The sequence below is a fragment of the Rhipicephalus microplus genome, chromosome 4 (genome assembly GCF_043290135.1).
Source record: "Rhipicephalus microplus isolate Deutch F79 chromosome 4, USDA_Rmic, whole genome shotgun sequence".
NCBI lineage: Eukaryota > Metazoa > Arthropoda > Arachnida > Ixodida > Ixodidae > Rhipicephalus > Rhipicephalus microplus.
Window position 1 is genome coordinate 101,298,262 of NC_134703.1, and position 17,079 is coordinate 101,315,340.

General features: G+C 47.7%; 1 protein-coding gene across 2 annotated transcripts in view; it reads left to right on the forward strand.

Moving 5' to 3' along the window:
- LOC142814514 (uncharacterized) overlaps nt 1-17,079 on the forward strand; it is a 200,293-nt gene that overhangs the window by 145,054 nt on the left and 38,160 nt on the right. For both annotated transcript variants that reach the window (XM_075893353.1, XM_075893352.1), the window contains exons 2-3: nt 15,096-15,442; nt 15,845-15,991. In XM_075893353.1, the coding sequence (XP_075749468.1) occupies nt 15,096-15,442; nt 15,845-15,991 (494 nt within the window). The remainder of the gene's footprint in view (nt 1-15,095; nt 15,443-15,844; nt 15,992-17,079) is intronic.

The following is a 17,079-nucleotide window of genomic DNA, read 5'->3' on the forward strand; positions in this document are numbered from 1 at the left end:
GCCCAGCAGATAAGCGGTTGCTTCAGAAACGGCGTCCGCGTTCCTGCCATCATCAGTAAATACGCAATTATTTCGGCGTTAACAGGGTGTTTTAGAATAAGGTTTGCAGGTGCTGTGGGCGTTGCGGGCATAGCGGGCATAGCGGGCTCCATATGTGTTTTAGAATAGCGTTTGCTTCCCCTAGGGAAAAGTCTAGGTACTTTCGGCCCGACCACAAACCCAAATGCACGGAAGTTACGCACAGCACTTCGCGGGCCGCGATCGCCGCACGCTATTTCGGCTTTCCTGTGGGCGGGCCGCGAACGCAAACGGCGACTCGCGTTACGACGCATGCGCAGTGGCAGCAACCGCACCGCAGGGGCTCGCGGTGCGCTATTATAAAAACCCCTAATAAAAAAAAAGAATGTCCGCGTTTCAACTGGACCCACGGCCGAAAATTGCCCGTTACTGAGGTATACCGCTTGTTTATTCACAAAAGAGTAGTGCAGAGAGCGTGGCGGGCGGTGAACTGCTATACTGGACTCACCGGAAGGTAAAATAGCGAACCAGCTCTGTCCACTCGATGTGCAAGAACAAAGTTTGACACTACTACAGCGGTTGATCCGGGCGCGAGAGCACGGCAGCCTCAACCTGAAGGCCCCCCGCGACGGTTCTTTTCGCGCGCCACCCGGCGAGGAATGGGGAGAGGAGGCGCTCGGCCTCGTTTCAGTGGCGGCGTCCTTCTTGGGCCATTAGTGGGCCGGGTACAATCTATAAATGCATAATGCACCGCGCGCATAGGTAATGCGGAACTCGCTCAGGACGCGGGGAGGTGGATGTTCGAATAGGTAGGGAGAAGGAGGGGGTACTGCTCACGGGAAAGAGTTTGCAGGGTGGCGGCTTTTTGCGAGTATGGGGAAATCTCGAACTCGTGGACACCGCACGCGAGAGGCGCGCGGAGAATGGCGCCGTAACTCTTCTCCGAGACGTCACCGCGCCTGTTTTACTTATACGCCACGCGGCGCGCACGCTAAGCCGCGGCTCTCGTCAGTCGACCGACCACAGAGAGGCCACTCGGCGGGCCGCTATAGCGGCACGGCACTGCCGTTCATGAACGGCCTCGGTGGCCTGCGTGGCCACTCGTAACAGTAATTCAGCCAGCCGCAGCTTTTTCACTCTCCTTTGTCTTGCGTGCGCGCGTGTGCAGTTCTTGAGCCGGCCAGCAGGGGAGAGGTAAGAAAGAGGCGAATTGGTCTTGGGTCGTTTTAGAATAGGGCGCGCAAAGATATATGCTTAAGTGGTTGTCGATCGCCGCTGCGCATGCGCCATACGCTATTCCCTTGGGTATACCGCGTTAAGTTGCGGCTAAAACACACGTACGCAACGAACCCTATATATCTTGCATTCCGTATTTTAAAACTGCGGAATTTTGCACGTTTCACGACGGTGTATATAGGAAAAAAGAAGGTATACAAGTATTTGGCGAGCCCCGCCGCGGTGGTCTAGTGGCTAAGGTACTCGGCTGCTGACCCGCAGGGCGCAGGTTCGAATCCCGGCTGTGGCGGCTGCATTTCCGATGGAGGCGGAAATGGTGTAGGCCCGTGTGCTCAGATTTGGGTGCACGTTAAAGAACCCCAGGTGGTCGAAATTTCCGGAGCCCTCCACTACGGCGTCTCTCATAATCACTAAGTGGTTTTGGGACGTTAAACTCCACATATCAATCAATCAATCAATCAATCAAGTATTTGGCGCAGCGTGACCCTGCATGTAGGCCTGTCCGTATGGTCGAGGCCGGAAAGAGAAGAAAGCAGAGAATTGAACTGCCAAGCTGAAAAAAGTAATTCTTGGTGACGTGAGAGAGAAAAAAGGAGGAAAGAGAACAAATGAGGTCTCGATTTAAGCAGTGGGGGTGTAAAGAAGTGCGGGTAAGGGGGGGGGGCGGATCAGGAGTGAAAGTTGCATGCAAACAAAAAGATACGCAGCCACGTCGAAACACTATACAGAGACGACGTAAAGCGTTTGAAATGACGATGGCGACAGTATGCGCGAGCGTTCATGTCGTGTTGTCGCACTGTTGTCGGCCTCTCAGCCTCTTTACGTGGTCATTATGTCACACCAACAACGCCGAACATCGGTACATCGTATACTGTCCTTGAGTTCTTATTTATCATACTGAGACCCCCGTAGATTTGACGCCCACGTTAAAACAAGTCGCTCTCTTTCCCGAATGTACATACAGTCATTGTGGGGCAAAAAGAAAAAATAAATAAATGTAAACAAAAGTATGCCCCCAGCCCGTAGCAGAAATATGACGGACGTTCCCGAATAAGAAGTTAGGAGGGGCATATTAAAAGGACACCAAGGACTATAGCTGTGGTTATTGACTGATCTACCAGCAATAAAAAAACGCGGCCTCCTTTTTGCATTCGCCACAACAACGCAGAACATTCCTTCCCCACATTGCATATGAGTTAAATTCCGATTGATTGATATGTGGGGTTTAACGTCCCAAAACCACCATATGATTATGAGAGACGCCGTAGTGGAGGGCTCCAGAAATTTCGACCACCTGGTGTTCTTTAACGTGCACCCAAATCGGAGCACACGGGCCTACACCATTTCCGCCTCCATCGGAAATGCAGCCGCCGCAGCCGGGATTCGAACCCGCGACCTGCGAGTCAGCAGCCGAGTACCTTAGCCAATAGATTACCGCGGCGGGGCTATGAGTTAAATTCCACAGTGCCACTTTGCTTAACTCTCCTGTGCCGCTAGATGGATGGATGGGAAGTCCTATATTGAAAAAAATGGATGCGCATGTCGTCTGTGAAGATAAGCAGTACGTTTAAACTATGCCAATATTTCACAGTGTCGTAGGGTTTGCACTTCAAGTCCAATCACTCGTACTGAGTGATTGACCAGTCACTCGTACTGAGTGATTGGACAATACTGTGGTTTGTAGGGCCCGCTAAACCACTCTGATCACGCCGCTCTGACTCACATATTGCGCATATAAGTGTCCGGGTCCGTAACACCACGAAATTATCTTCTGTCCCCATCACACAGGATCACTGTGTACCGCCAGCCGTGACGGAAAATTGAGTGCTCAAAGAGGGTCACCGCTGCTTCCACTTCCATGTGATTCGCACTGTGTATTTTTCTTGCAGGGTACGATAATTCGTGCACTGCAAAGCCTGCATGGTCATTCGCCCTTTATCGAATACGGAACGTCGCCGTAATAAGTGGTGAATGTCTGCGTGGTATAGCGCAGCTCCCAGTGATTGCGCGTCACTGTCGCAAGGTCCGGTTGTCGTCATTCAGCTAAAAGAATGCGGTGTGTATGTGAAATTTACGTACAGACTTTATTTATGGATAATTCTTGGGAGTGCCAAAGTGGAGCTGCGAATAATGCGTGAAAGGGACATACATAGGAGGATCCGTCGTCTCCGCATCCTCAGTTGCAACGCGTGCAAGCACGGCAGTGGAAGCATGCTTCCTCTTCTTCCTTTACTTGTCGAGCTTCGTTATTTCTTGTGATGTGTGCTGGAAATTTAGCACGGCGTGATGTGGTTGCCTTTCCCTCCTTCGATTGTACTCAGTTGTTTAGTTTTCTCTCTCTCTCTCTCTCTTGTGTTGCGTGTCCGTAAGTGATTGCGCTTGCTCTGTAATTTTACATTGCGTGGTCCGCACGACAAGTTGCAGAAGGAGCAGCCTAGTCATATAGCGCACATCGTGCACATAAAGGCAAACTTTGCTGAACGCACGTGCTCATGAAACTCTCGCACACACGTCTGCGCCTGGGTAGTGTGCGCCAAGGATTACGTTTATAATCGCAGCGGTCGGACCTGGCGCCCATAAAAGGACGGCTCGACAATGTGCGTGGCTTTGTCTTCGGGGCCAGTGAACTTACGCACGTCGTTTTCGGCCTCGAATGACTCTCTTTATTCGAACAACGCATGTCAACAGTTTCTGAATACTTGACGGCGCTCCTACCCACTTTCGTGTGTACGCTCATAACCTTATATAGTCTCAGGGGAACGCCATGGACTGGGAAGTACACATGCAGCTCCGCGTGTTTCAAAAAGACGACCGCGCGGCAGAATGTTCAGCTTATGCCCTCGTATATACGCCTTGATGTAGTGCACGCTATACGGGGACGCGTTCGCAGCCTGTTTCTTCTCTCTGCTTTTGGCGCTCTTTCGCTTAATCGCGCACAAAGCTGAGCTCGTGCAGTGTATACCCTGACGGTTCACAACGCGTGCAACCGCGGGACAAAGAGCACGCGTTTGTCTAACGCGAGCTATGCGCGCACGTACTATGTACGGCATAAATTGCGTACAGGTCGTGTTTACACTTTGCCATACTTCCTCCGCTTTCCGTCTTTTTGCTCGCGCGCCTACCATCTTCTCGCCTGTGAGCTACTGTGTGTTTTGCTTATAATGCTTGACTGGCGTGAGCAGCAGCCGATACGCTTCCTTGTACGCATGCAAGTATGCATGCCCGCGTCTACGCGTGAATCTACTACGCGCGGTCAAATTTTTGTACATTTTCTTTGTCGCGTTTTTACGGCCCTGCGCGAACGGGTTTAACGGTTTGTATATACCACGACCGTAAATCATGCGTTGGTGCATGCAGCTGTGGAGTATCTGAGCCCGAAACGCATGCCATTTGCATGTTTGTAGTCTAAGTGGTCTCGAGTACGCCTTTAATGGCGCTGTCAAAACGTGAGATAAGGATCACCTTTGCCGAAAATAAAAGGAGATACCTAATGTAATCTGAAGCTTCCGCATTATGGGAATAGAAGCTATAGAAAACGTTAAGTGAATACTGTGAATATCTAACATTGACTCGCGCCAATTCTGTTTACTCTCATTCATTAACAAGTAGTATCGTCAAAAGGTTATGGCAGCCAAGCACAAAAGCCACTGCTTCTATGTTCATCAGGCTGGTGCACGCACCTATTGATATTAGTGTCTCCAATGCAATGACCATGGGGCTCAAAAGAGTAGCAGAAAACGCTGGCGAAAAACCACGTTTGCCTGCACTATAAAAATACAAGTGATTATGGTTGAGGCATGCCATCTCGTATCATAGTAATACTCAATCTTGCCGGAATAGACCGCATGCCTATCTGGAGCGTTTTGTGATAAGTATCCAGATACTGAATGTGATAAAGGAAAAAGGAATACCTCAACCTTGGACAGGCAGTGACCACCCAACCTAACCGTGAGAGTGAAGAAACAAGATTAATAAAAATAGGGTGCAGTGCATTCTACAAGTATAGTCTGAAGTCATGAATGGTAGTTTATGACTATATTCCTCAAGCAAGACAAAAGAACATAACAGCTGCATCTTACCAGCACTTACCTACGGATCAAAAACTTGCATTTTGATGGAAGCGAAATAGTAGAGGCCGGTGTATTGTGCGACATTAAGGAACAACAGAGTGGCTGCAATTTCAGGAGCCCTACACTATAAACGGCGTTTCTCATAAACATATTGCAGTTTTGGAACTCCAGATAGTATATCATTCGTTGGTCTGTGTAGTCCGTTCAGCTTCTCTTTTTTTATTCTTTTTTGTCAGTGAAAAGGGGAAAGTATGAAAACTCGATTAGTAGGAAATATACATTTGATTTCTTCGATAACGCTCGTCTTGAAAACATCCCGCACCATAGCGCACGGCTTATCCACGAAGGTAATGATGATCAGTGGGCGCAGCAATGGGATTGGTCGGTGTTGTCATAAATCACCCGTGACATTGACCACTCACGCATGCACATGTAAACGAGTGCCAAGAGGTGCACAGCTATAGGGAGAAAAGCAAGAATTTAGTCGACGGTCTCGGGCCCAGTCGGTTTAGCGTTATCCGCAGCTGATGTCGCCACGCGTCGTAACGAGAGTAATACCACACAACGAAGACCGTACCTATGCACTGTGACGAGACGCTGTATGCATCACAACCCGAGTCTTCGACATGACTGCGCAAAACCAACACGTCTCGAACCACACTACACGTGTCAAGAAAGCTACGCTGTACGCTCGCGTATACAAATGCGACCTCTTACGAAGCGATGATACTTTCTTCTCGCGAGATTCTGCGGCAGCCGTGTATCTCAGAGTCCGTTGAGTGCAACTCTGTATACAAAACTTCCGATAATCTCAATAGAGCTCACCCTATATAAAATTAGCCTATTGCATGAGTCACAGACGTGCACGTGTTCGACTCATTGCCTGGTTTCCAAGTCAGCTTCAAAAGGGCTAGGTATTTATTAATGCATGATAATACATCGTGTAATTAAAGAAGCTGGATGTAGTGAGTGCATTCTACTGAATCTTAGATTAGGGGAATATAATATTACTTTATCAGTACGACCTGCACTGCATCAGTGTACATTGATGCACTATCACTGGTGCCATTTTTCATGGCATGGCGTTGCTCAGTGTCGCGGTCATGCCATCACGCGGTGCCCTAATTTTATCTCATCGAGCTGCTGCCGATTGCACCAATTTGTCCCGGTACTAATTGCATCGGTATTACGTATACCTATATCTCGATAAGAGCATCACGTGCAATGTGCGCCATCTTTTCCAATTGTATTTTGTATGTAAACCTGTTTCTGTAATAACTCAAATGTCAATATATATATATATATATATATATATATATATATATATATATATATATATATATATATATATATATATATATATATATATATATATATATATATATATATATATATATATATAATCACGCCTTCCTCTAAGACACAAATAGAATTACTTCATTCATTCAAGCTGGTAAAGATTTTGCGTATTTTAGCGAGCAGATTTGCACAAAACAAATGCGGGCATTCTCCTTGTACCCTTCGGCTCTTTCACTTGCGTGTTTCTTTTTATCATAGTATGGTGGTGCTGTTAGTTTACATCCATACACGGCACTTTGCTGCAAGCAATGCATCCCAGGACATTTTCGAAAGACTGGAAATTTCAGCCAGACAATTAACTTCCACCGTGCATTGTCTGGTAATGCGTGAAGAATTAACCGACTGACAAGCGTCAAAAGAGGAAGCCTGCAGCAGGCAAGCCCACATCCCGAGAACCACGAGGAAAGACGAAACTATGTATGAGCACAATTCCACGCGTCTGCAGATATGAGGTTATCGTTCATATTCGTGCATAAACAGCGTGGTCTCCGAAGTAATACTTTATTGAACCACTGGTTACAAGCGTACAGTGGTGGTCGAAAATACCTAAAGATGACAAACGTGTAGAGAAGACTCTTTCGCTCGTTTTAAGTCTCTCCACCAAAGAAAAGCGCAATGTAGTGCCGAGGTCTATGAACTCATAGTCCTCCCGTAAGACCAGTGGCCTCTGCGTGGCGCGAGGTGAATAGTCGCATATCACAGGGATGAGCTTAGCGCGAAGTGAACGGCGCGATGGCCGCTGTCGACTGTACATATTGGGATGAGCGTTTTACGCGTTGTACGCAGCTTCTGAAAGGCCCCAGAAGGCGCCTGAGTGATTGGCCTCTCTGTCGGCGCCTCGCTTTGGAGTGGCCGATCGTCCACGTCTGACGCGCTGGGAGCCTTTCTCGCACAGTGCTTAATGCGGCACGAAGCCGATGTCAACGGTTCATGTACCGGCCGCGTTGCCCATGCATCAAGCGAGTGAAAAGGGTGAGCTCTATTGAGACTATCGGAAGTTTTGTATCCAGAACTGCATTCAACGGACTCTCAGATACACCGCTGTTGCGGCATCTCGTGAGAAATAAGTAACATCGCTGTATAAGTGGCCGCGTTTGTACGCGAGTTTACAGCGTAGCCTTCTTGACGCCTATAGTATGGCGTGGTTCGAGGCGTGCTGGTTTCGCGCTGTCCTGCCGACGACTGCGGTTGTGATGCACAGGGCGTCTCGTCACAGTGCATAGTTGTGGTTTTCATCGTGTGATCTTGCTCTTGTTACGACACCTAGCAACATCAGCTCCGGATAACTCTAAAACGACTGGGCCTAAGACCGCATTCAGCAGCCAAAGTCCTTGGACCATGGCCGTACAAACCGATGGCGCAGAACGCAACGAAGGCGTTTCCGGTACACAGGTTTGTTGGACTGTCCGTATACTTGATGCGCTCCTGCATGTCTATACATGCTTAGGGCTATCTTTTGTCATTTTACTTTGTATCTCTCTTTACTTTTTTGCCTCTTTCCACTGAACGCTGGGTAGCAAATTTCACGCGTATTCTTTCTCTTGCTTGTGTATTGTTCGGAACGTTGCCTCTCGCCAAATTCCGAAGTACGGCAGGTCCGGCTTGCGATGTTATTACTTATCAATATTCTTGAGACAAGCGGTTAGTAGCGATAACGCTTATGAGAACTATGCAGTCAAAGTCAAATATTATATATATATATATATATATATATATATATATATATATATATATATATATATATATATATATACATATATATATATATATATATATATATATATATATATATATATATATATATATATATATATTACACATCTGCACAAAAAAATTGCCCGCAGCTTCCCTCGGGGGAACACTGAGGAGGATGCGGAGCATATAATTGGTTAACGGGGTGTTAAAGTGCGACTTACTTGGGTCGATGGCTAAATTGGTTAACGTGGTTGTGAAATGGGGTGTTAAATTGCGACTTACTTGGGTCGCTGGCTAAATTGGTTAACGTGGTTGTAGGAGGGGGCGTTAAATGAGTGAACACGTACACACGTATGCGAAAGGGCGGCGCTGGTCGAAGGGACGTCGATCATTGTGTTTGTGGATTCGTTGGAATTCATTTCACCGCGACCTTGGACGTCGACGCGCCGTACAAACCAACCGACGAGCGGCAACTGAGCGAGCGAGCGCCGACCTTGAGTATATATACAGCTCGACGGCGCATGCACTGTCAGCTGTTGAATGTTCTCGAAGCGCGACGCCACATGCGCGTCCACTGGAGAATCAGGAGAATTGTAGATGTCGAACGCGGTGTGTAGAGGAGGAAGGGTGCACAGATGGTGGAGGAGTGAAGCGCGCGCGGTGTGTAGAGGAGGAAGGGATGCACAGATGGTGGAAGAGTGGGCGACGGCGCGACGGCGCATGCGCGCGCGTCAGCTGTCGATTGTTCGAGAAGCGGTGCGGACGGCGCACTACAAGGCGCGAGTATAAGATGCTCCGCATCTAAAAAACGAGATTAATACAGTGGCATTACGACCTGTATGTATATGCATGCACTGCAAGGTGAACGCATCTTTTAAAAAGTGAATACCCCTGCTCGTGCTCTCATTGCGATGGGCTGAACGGACCATTGGAATTCAGTATTATATACCACTGAGCCACGCCGGTACTTCGAACTTGTTGGCAAACTTGCCTTAGGCAGGCTTGATATCGGGTAAGGAATCGCGTTATTACTACTTTAAAAGTGTTTTAGAACAGCGAAAGAACAACAAGTCGTCGCACAATGCGAATAGCGTAACGAGTGGGTAGTGCAATGCTCCAACCCATTTCAAAATCGTGTTTTTGATCATCTATTAACTGTGGCGCATACCCACTTCAGGCGAAATTACTGTTCATCGTCAGCCACTGCATGAGCAATTGGCACAAAATTCCTCGCAATAGATTAGCGGGTATCACGCTTCTCAGAAGAATGACGAACAATATCACAGTGAATGCCGGCCTACTACCCAAAATTCTTTTATTATTGATGTCGTTGTGGGTATCAAGCAAGTGTGTTTGCAGCAGTTACCCAATGTGTGTTTAGAAAAGACTCTGAAATGGCGATCTTCTAGCTTTCGCTGTGACTGTGCTGCGCGTTCCGCACAGGTCTGGCGTTTTTTTTTAATGTCAAACACTCTTAAAAATTGCAAAAAAACAATGGCACGTCGCTGCCGCCTGCCGCGTTATTAGATAACCAGTTTAAGCCCGATTTGAGCCGAATAAACAACTCCAATATTGAGACAACGGCCCGCGTCGAAATAATCGCTGCAGAAATTAATGTAACGATAGTTTAGCTTTGACGCTGATGTCCGCATTCCTCTTGGTATACTCTGAGCGATGCTTATAACAACTCTTCTTCGTCGTCTTCTTGGCGCTACCTCATAGACGCGTGCATCGTGAGAAGGACGTTATTGTCAGGCGACGCGAAACGCACGTTCGTCATGATCGACAGTCATGCTTGTTCGACTAAATTCTTGCCTCGCACTATACGCCGTTCTTTCATCTTTGCTAAAAACGCGCGCGCACAGGAAGAAAGAACATTTAGCAGCAACGCATCCGCTTTAGCTCACGCATATACGTTTTTGTTTATCGCCCAGTCATTCTCAAAGCGTTTCATTCTGCACCGCCATCGCAGGGCAGCGTATATACATACGTGTGTTACGATAACCCCGGGCCTGTCACTACATCTTATACGTTACACCGAAAGTGAGAGAAAAAAAAACAATAGAAGCGCGCCTGCACGAACAAGAAAACAAAGATAACCGCGGGAGGATCGCGCGCGATGCCTCAGGCGCAGAAGACAATGCTCCCGTTCTCATCTGCCGCATGCGACTCGACCACGAAGTGAGCGAGGAGAGAAAAAAAGAAAGCGAGCGATCCAAGAGCCAAGACAAGCGAAGCCAAAGGCGCGCATAAATCACTCCATGCTCTCTCTCTTTATCCTCTCCGATCGTGCCTCGCAGAAGGTGAAAAAATGTTGGGGAAAGATCGCTCGACAGGACAAACTCGCGCTGCGTTTCCACAGTTAGTTTAAGAAGCGTGGGGTGAGGTCCTGACGACTATGCTATCTGCGCGCGTTTCTTCCATGGTGTGAAAGAAAGAAAGAAAGAAAGAAAGAAAGAAAGAAAGAAAGAAAGAAAGAAAGAAAGAAAGAAAGAAAGAAAGAAAGAAAGAAGGAAAAAAAGAAAGGATTAACAGTATATGCGCGCACGTCTGTGTACTCCGTCGATGCGGATGGTTTGGAAGCAGCAAAAGCGTAGCCGGAGTGAAGAGACGGGAAATAGTGCGCTGGCCCAGCACTGCGCGCCAGACGGTTCCCGGGCACGTTCTTGGCATGTTTATGCATCCAGGGGCCAGAAGGCTACGTGGGGAGCCATGGCGGCTAAGTTCCCCTTTCCCCTCTCTTTCTCTTTGGCATTCGTACTTTGAAAGGGGTGCGTAACCGACGGGCGCATAATATCCACGCAGCCTCGTTACAAGAATCCTCACAAGGGTCAACTTCGTGCCAGCAGCCCAACTGTTTCTATATTAGTAAGCTTCCGGAATCGCAAGCTATAGCTATGAGTGCCGCGAAGCCGTAGCGATTGAGTGTGCCATGCAACACTGCCCGGGCAGTGTCGCAGATCAAAGCATGAGACGCAATAGCTGCAATCGGAAATTTCTACGGCTCTTCCTCGCCCACAAATTTACGGAAATATCATGTACACCAATGAATCCAACATCGTTTCCGCTCGAAGCTTTAGATCTGAGTATGTACGCACGTGTATTTATATATATATGCGAGCGTGACCTCACTTAAGCTCATGTTTATTTTATCGTACAAAGCCTTCGTAGGTACGTAGGAGGGACATAACCAACTGTGAGAACTGTGAGTTCTTGCACTCAGCGGCTGCAAATCGAGACTGCATTCCGCAAATTTCGAACAGCAAGGGCATTTAAGTCACCGGGAAGTAAGAAGCCACCGTTATTCCCTATCATTTCGCGTACGTCCCTGGCAGAGGCGGGCATACGCACTCGTCAGATGATTACGAGCTTTACAAAAGTTCCAGCCGCTGGAATTCACGAAAGCTGTCGGTTAGTGGCTTTTTCGACGTTCGCTAATAACACGACAATCATGAGGATCTATTTGAATTTGGTTTTACGGATAATTATAGGGTAAAAGCCGTCTTTGCGATGTCTGACCTAAAATGGCCAAGAACCTTGAAAATGCCGTTAGAAGATAGTTTCAGGAGATGTACCTTGCGTGAGGTATATGTGGCCTCACCACAGGACACGATATAAATCAGTGTGTTGCAGTTCACACTAAGCCGAACGTCAAGGCATACGTTAAACATATTTGAGGGACAGATTTATGGAATGTAACCGTAAGATTTCCGTTCATATTACCCGAGAAACTTCGCCGCTGTTCTGTTTCAATTTCAGACGTGTATCAAACGTGTGTCCTCAAGTATACATGATTTTTTGGGTTGAAGTAAAGGTTACCTCCATAGACGTTGCTACCTGTTGTGCACATGTCTGCCACTTGTTGAACGTTGAACAGGCTGGACCGCAAGGTATTCTTGATGTAAAATGATTGCTCAGTGAGAAATACGGCATATATTCACGTAAAATAGTTGGGCGTTGTGCCCGCCTTGCTGCTATGGATGTCGACAATTCAATTCGGACAGCAGGCAACAATACAGACTGAGCGAATGCTGCGGGCACTGACATTTATCGTTATTTGTTTTAGGTTATATGTTTATTTGTCAAACTATAGCTTCACTTCTTGCGACTTATTTGCCGCCTGTGCACCAGTGCCAGTAAAACGTTTGCAATGAGCAATTATTCCAAGTTCGAATACCAATTTTTGTGTTATGACCGCAGCTGGTGTGCGTGCGCAGCTTAAAAGGATTGTGAAAAGGTTGCTCTTCAAACGACTATGCGTGCGAAACCGCCGGCAGAACTAGGTGACGTTTTCAGTGGCATCATCCCTACAATTAAGAGCGCAGACCTGCATGGACGATTATATAGACCACGGACGCTTTGCCAAGATACTTCTTAGGTCCATACTTTTCATAGACTGACACTGTCAGTCTATGAAACGCACTAACTAGGTAAGTTACCTAGTTAGTGCGTGTGTCTGCCAATGATTTCGCATTGACGTTTTAGGAGCGACACTGCGTGATCTTTCAAATTCACCTGTGATCGCGCAGCGTGTTCGCATTTTAAGTGTCTATTGTGTTCATTTTTGCGTCTTGGTATAAGTGAACAATCTCAACACGGTCATCGAGCAGAGATGTTTGGAATGGATCCGTGTCAACTTTTATATTAGACAAGTAGCGAAATAACGTCGCTTCGGGGAAAAAAATGCCCTCTATAACGCATAAGGACAAATTTAGGAGACAACTCTTTGGAGAGCTGATCAAGCTCGGCGGCGCACTTCGCCGGGCGAGACGAGAGTATACAACGGTGCGAAACTCTCTCATCACTTATCGATGCGCGTCCCGCGACGCTGCACTATGCGAGATTAAGCTCAATAAGAAACGAGGCCAGACAGTGATGACGGAGGAGTGGGGAGTTGTTCCTCGTGGGATGGCGTCTGGAACTGCAGACTGCAGCGAGAGAGAGAAAGGAGAGAGTGAGCCGAGGATCGGTTTGAGGGCCACGCTGAGGTTGTGTTTAACAAGAACACTGGCTCGGTGGTGGCTTGCTCGCACGCGCGCAAATTGGAGCGACGACGAGGCTTAGCACACGTTCAATGGACGTGTGAGGAACGGACGCAATCGAGAAACGAGTGCGGCGGAACAATGCGGTCGTTAGTGGCATGTTTGTCTTTGCGTCTGGCGCTGTGCATGGCAAAGGTCCGGCGCGAAGCGGCGACGAATAGTTCTTTTTTTCTTCGCCCTCTGTGCACCACGGACACACACAGCGCCATTGTGAACCATCACCCACATCTGCCTTTCTTTTTTTTTTTTTTTTTTTGACGCGGGCATGATCAGTTCGCGACCTTGCGTATATACGTCGCGTTTTTGTTTTAGAAGCTTGCGGTTCTTGTCTGCACGTGGGATGAAGCTGTCTTTTGTTGCGTCAAAAGTGGAACCAACCGGAGACTCGGTTTTTCGAGGCTCGCACAAAGCCAGTCGCGCCGTGTATAAAGTTGTCGTCAAGCGCCGATGCGTGTTGTTTTTTCTGTACGCACGAATGTCTCTTCCTCGTACGAGAAAATCCTTTAAGAGGAAATAAAACTTCACGTTGTTTTCGCGTCTCTTTCGTTTGCTGTCTTTGTACGCGCATATTTATCTCAATAGTCGCGGTTCTTTCGGCACTTGTTTGCTTTGGCCCCACCAGCTGCACGTCAGTGCGTATTCTTCTGCTTTTGTTGGCTATGCGACCATGTCGAGAATACGTTCCTCGCGCTTGTGCTTGATATCATGAAGTAACTTTCCTAAGAGCGACTTCATGATAAGTGAGTGAGTGAGTGAGGTTTCATAATCATCATCATCAACTTGGCTAAACCTGCTCACTGCCGGAGAAAGGCCTCTTTCATGTTTCTACAATGAACTCGTTCCTGTACTGACTGCGGCCACCTATTCTGCGCAAACTTTTCCTCAACCCACACAATATCTTGCCTCTCATTCGCGCGCTTTTAATCCGGTCAGTTATTCTTCATGACCAGCGGTTGTTATACTGCCTTCGTGCTAAATGCACGGGCCATGTCCACTTTTTCTTGATTTCGGCTGATATATTCTTAACCCTATAGTTTGCTCCCTGACCCACTATGATTTCTTTCTGTACCTTAGGCTACACCTATCATTTTCTTTTCCATTGCTCGCTGCGTCTTCTTCAGTTAAGTTGAACGATTTTCGTAAGCCTCCAGATTTCTACCAGTTAGGTAAGTACTGGCAATATGCAACTGCTTTACGACTTAATTTCTCATGAGGAATGGTGGTAAACTGCCATTCATAATGTGAGAAATATACCTACCAAATGTTGTCCCCTTCATGCTTAATCTGCCAGTTACTTCAGCCTCATTGTTCGGTCTGCGGTCACTACCTGGGCTAAGTAGACGTGTTCCTTTATCACTTCCAGTGCTTCGATGGAGTGATGCTAACAAGATCTTCGACTACTGCACAGGCGTCAATATAGACAGGCCCTCAATGCTCTTTTTATCTCGAACATTGAAGTGAACTCAAGAAGGTTGCTGGTTAGGCAAGTTGGAACAAGTCATTCGTAATGGTTCTGAGCTCAAAAACTAGACAGAGTTACAGGCTAGAAGCAAATACGTGTCCGTCATCTCAGTTTTCCGCGGTGTACGCTCAGTATCATTATGATTAAAATTAATCGAAAAGGGGTTACTTTCTAGCGTCCCAACGCGAGCATCTCGGCGATTATTTTGTGCAGGGGGCCCCCTGGACTTGCAGAAGCTCGGCCTGAGCGAGGCAGCGCTGCTGTACGGAGGCCTGCCCTCTTCGTGGTTCCTGCAGAACCTGCCCTCGCCGGCGCTCATGTACCAGGCTCTGGGCGGGCTGCCGTACTCGCCGTACCCGTACTACCACCACCCGCAGCCCGCTTACCCGTACCGCTCTTCGGCGGGCTGCTACCCTTACCCGGTGGCCAGCGGGTCTCCGCCCTTGGGGGCCACGTCGTCGGGACCAGCGGGAACCGGCGGTGCGGCTGCCACAGGAGGAGCCGCCGCCGTGGCCGCCGCTGCCGCAGCTGTCTACGCGCCACACCTACTGGCTGCACAGGTCTGGATGCGTAGGCTAAAGCGTGCTAGAAGATTACACGCGTGGATATTTATAAAGTGAAACTAGAATAGTGATTCTGGCACATGAATCATAGCATATACATAATGGCTGTCCAAAACATGGTGCAGCGTTTCTAGCGTTGCCAGTCGTCAGATAGAGGCCCCATACTTACGTGCTTACGAAGTCCTGCTCCACAAGACACCAGTATCGTTGGCAACAATTGCCACAATTCGCTCAACAAATAACGCTAACTCACACAATCAGTTAAATTCGAAGATAGTCATTGATTGTGAGGGTGCAGTTCCTTTTCAGGTGCTCTTTCTCAGAGATTGTAAACAAATACGTCGCGTGTGGTTATACGGCGGGCGTTCCGAGAAAATACTTTCATCTCTGTTTACGCAGGCAGTGACATCAATGAGTTCTGGCTGCCCTTCGTCGCGTAGTCCCGAGCTGGCGGCCGACCTGACAGCGGCAGGACCCCTATTCGGCGGCGTGTTCCGGCCCGTGACCCTCTTGAGCACAAGGCCAGGAGGACTGCAGCCACCTCTGGTAAGGCTGCAGTCCAGCCTCATTTGGGGAATGCGAATACGAGCTCGTGCTATCAGGCGATTTCGCTAGATTTATAGACAAAGTATATTAGCATATCTCATCTTTAGACAACTTTTGATAGTTTTAATTTCTCCATCAATACGTCTGGCCCATTTAGTTGTTTCACTCTATAGGTGACTTTTTTGTGTGTTTGTATGTGGCGTGTGCTCGCCGCTCGATCATTTGTCCTCACAGGCCTGTGAATGTAGACCGAGATCTTCGACAGGCAACTCCGGGTCTCCACAAAGCAGACCTCTGTGGCAGTAAATACTGTTTGTCTGCACGTGGGCACTCGACGTTAATTATTCTGTTTGGCATCCCTTCTCTGGAAAGCATGCGTGATGCAGCTATGCGCACAGATGTGACGCCGCAGCTGCTCCCGGGAGGTTGTTTAGTGCATACGGTGTTCATGTAAGTTGGGACAGGACAGTCGCCTGTTCGACTTGAACCTTCATAACGAACCTTTGCGGTTCGGAGTATGCCGCTGGAGAGTTTGTCAGAGTGACAGTGTAGATTAGCCTGCAAAATGTAGACCGCACAAAAGGAATGACGCACCTTCTGAAATAAAAATATGTTCACACTTTTCAAAAGCACCAGAAAACCACAATTTAGAAGAATTAACTTCTCTGTAGATGTCATGTTTGGTCGGACGACAATTCCTTCTTTCTATTATGTATCTATTTATTGATCGGTCATGTGGTTATTTATGTTGGGTTATCTCATGTGTGTCCTCCCCGAGTGTGGTCGTGATTGTGTGTACCTTCTCATCTCTCTGCAACCTCTTTTCTCCCTTTTATCCCTTCCCCAGTGCAGGGTAGCAAACCGGATGCATGTCTGGTTAACCTCCCTGCCTTCTCTTGCATCTTTATCTCTCTCTCTCTCTCTCATGTGCCTTATTTTTTATTTTATGAATTCTTTGTTCAACGTTATATAACTATATAATGTTGTGCTTTACCGAGTCGTCTTTACGAAATATTTTTTTCGGACCCAAACTAGCCCATGGCTACGTTCCCTCACAGTGTTTGCATACTTTGTAAATAAGTAGATAA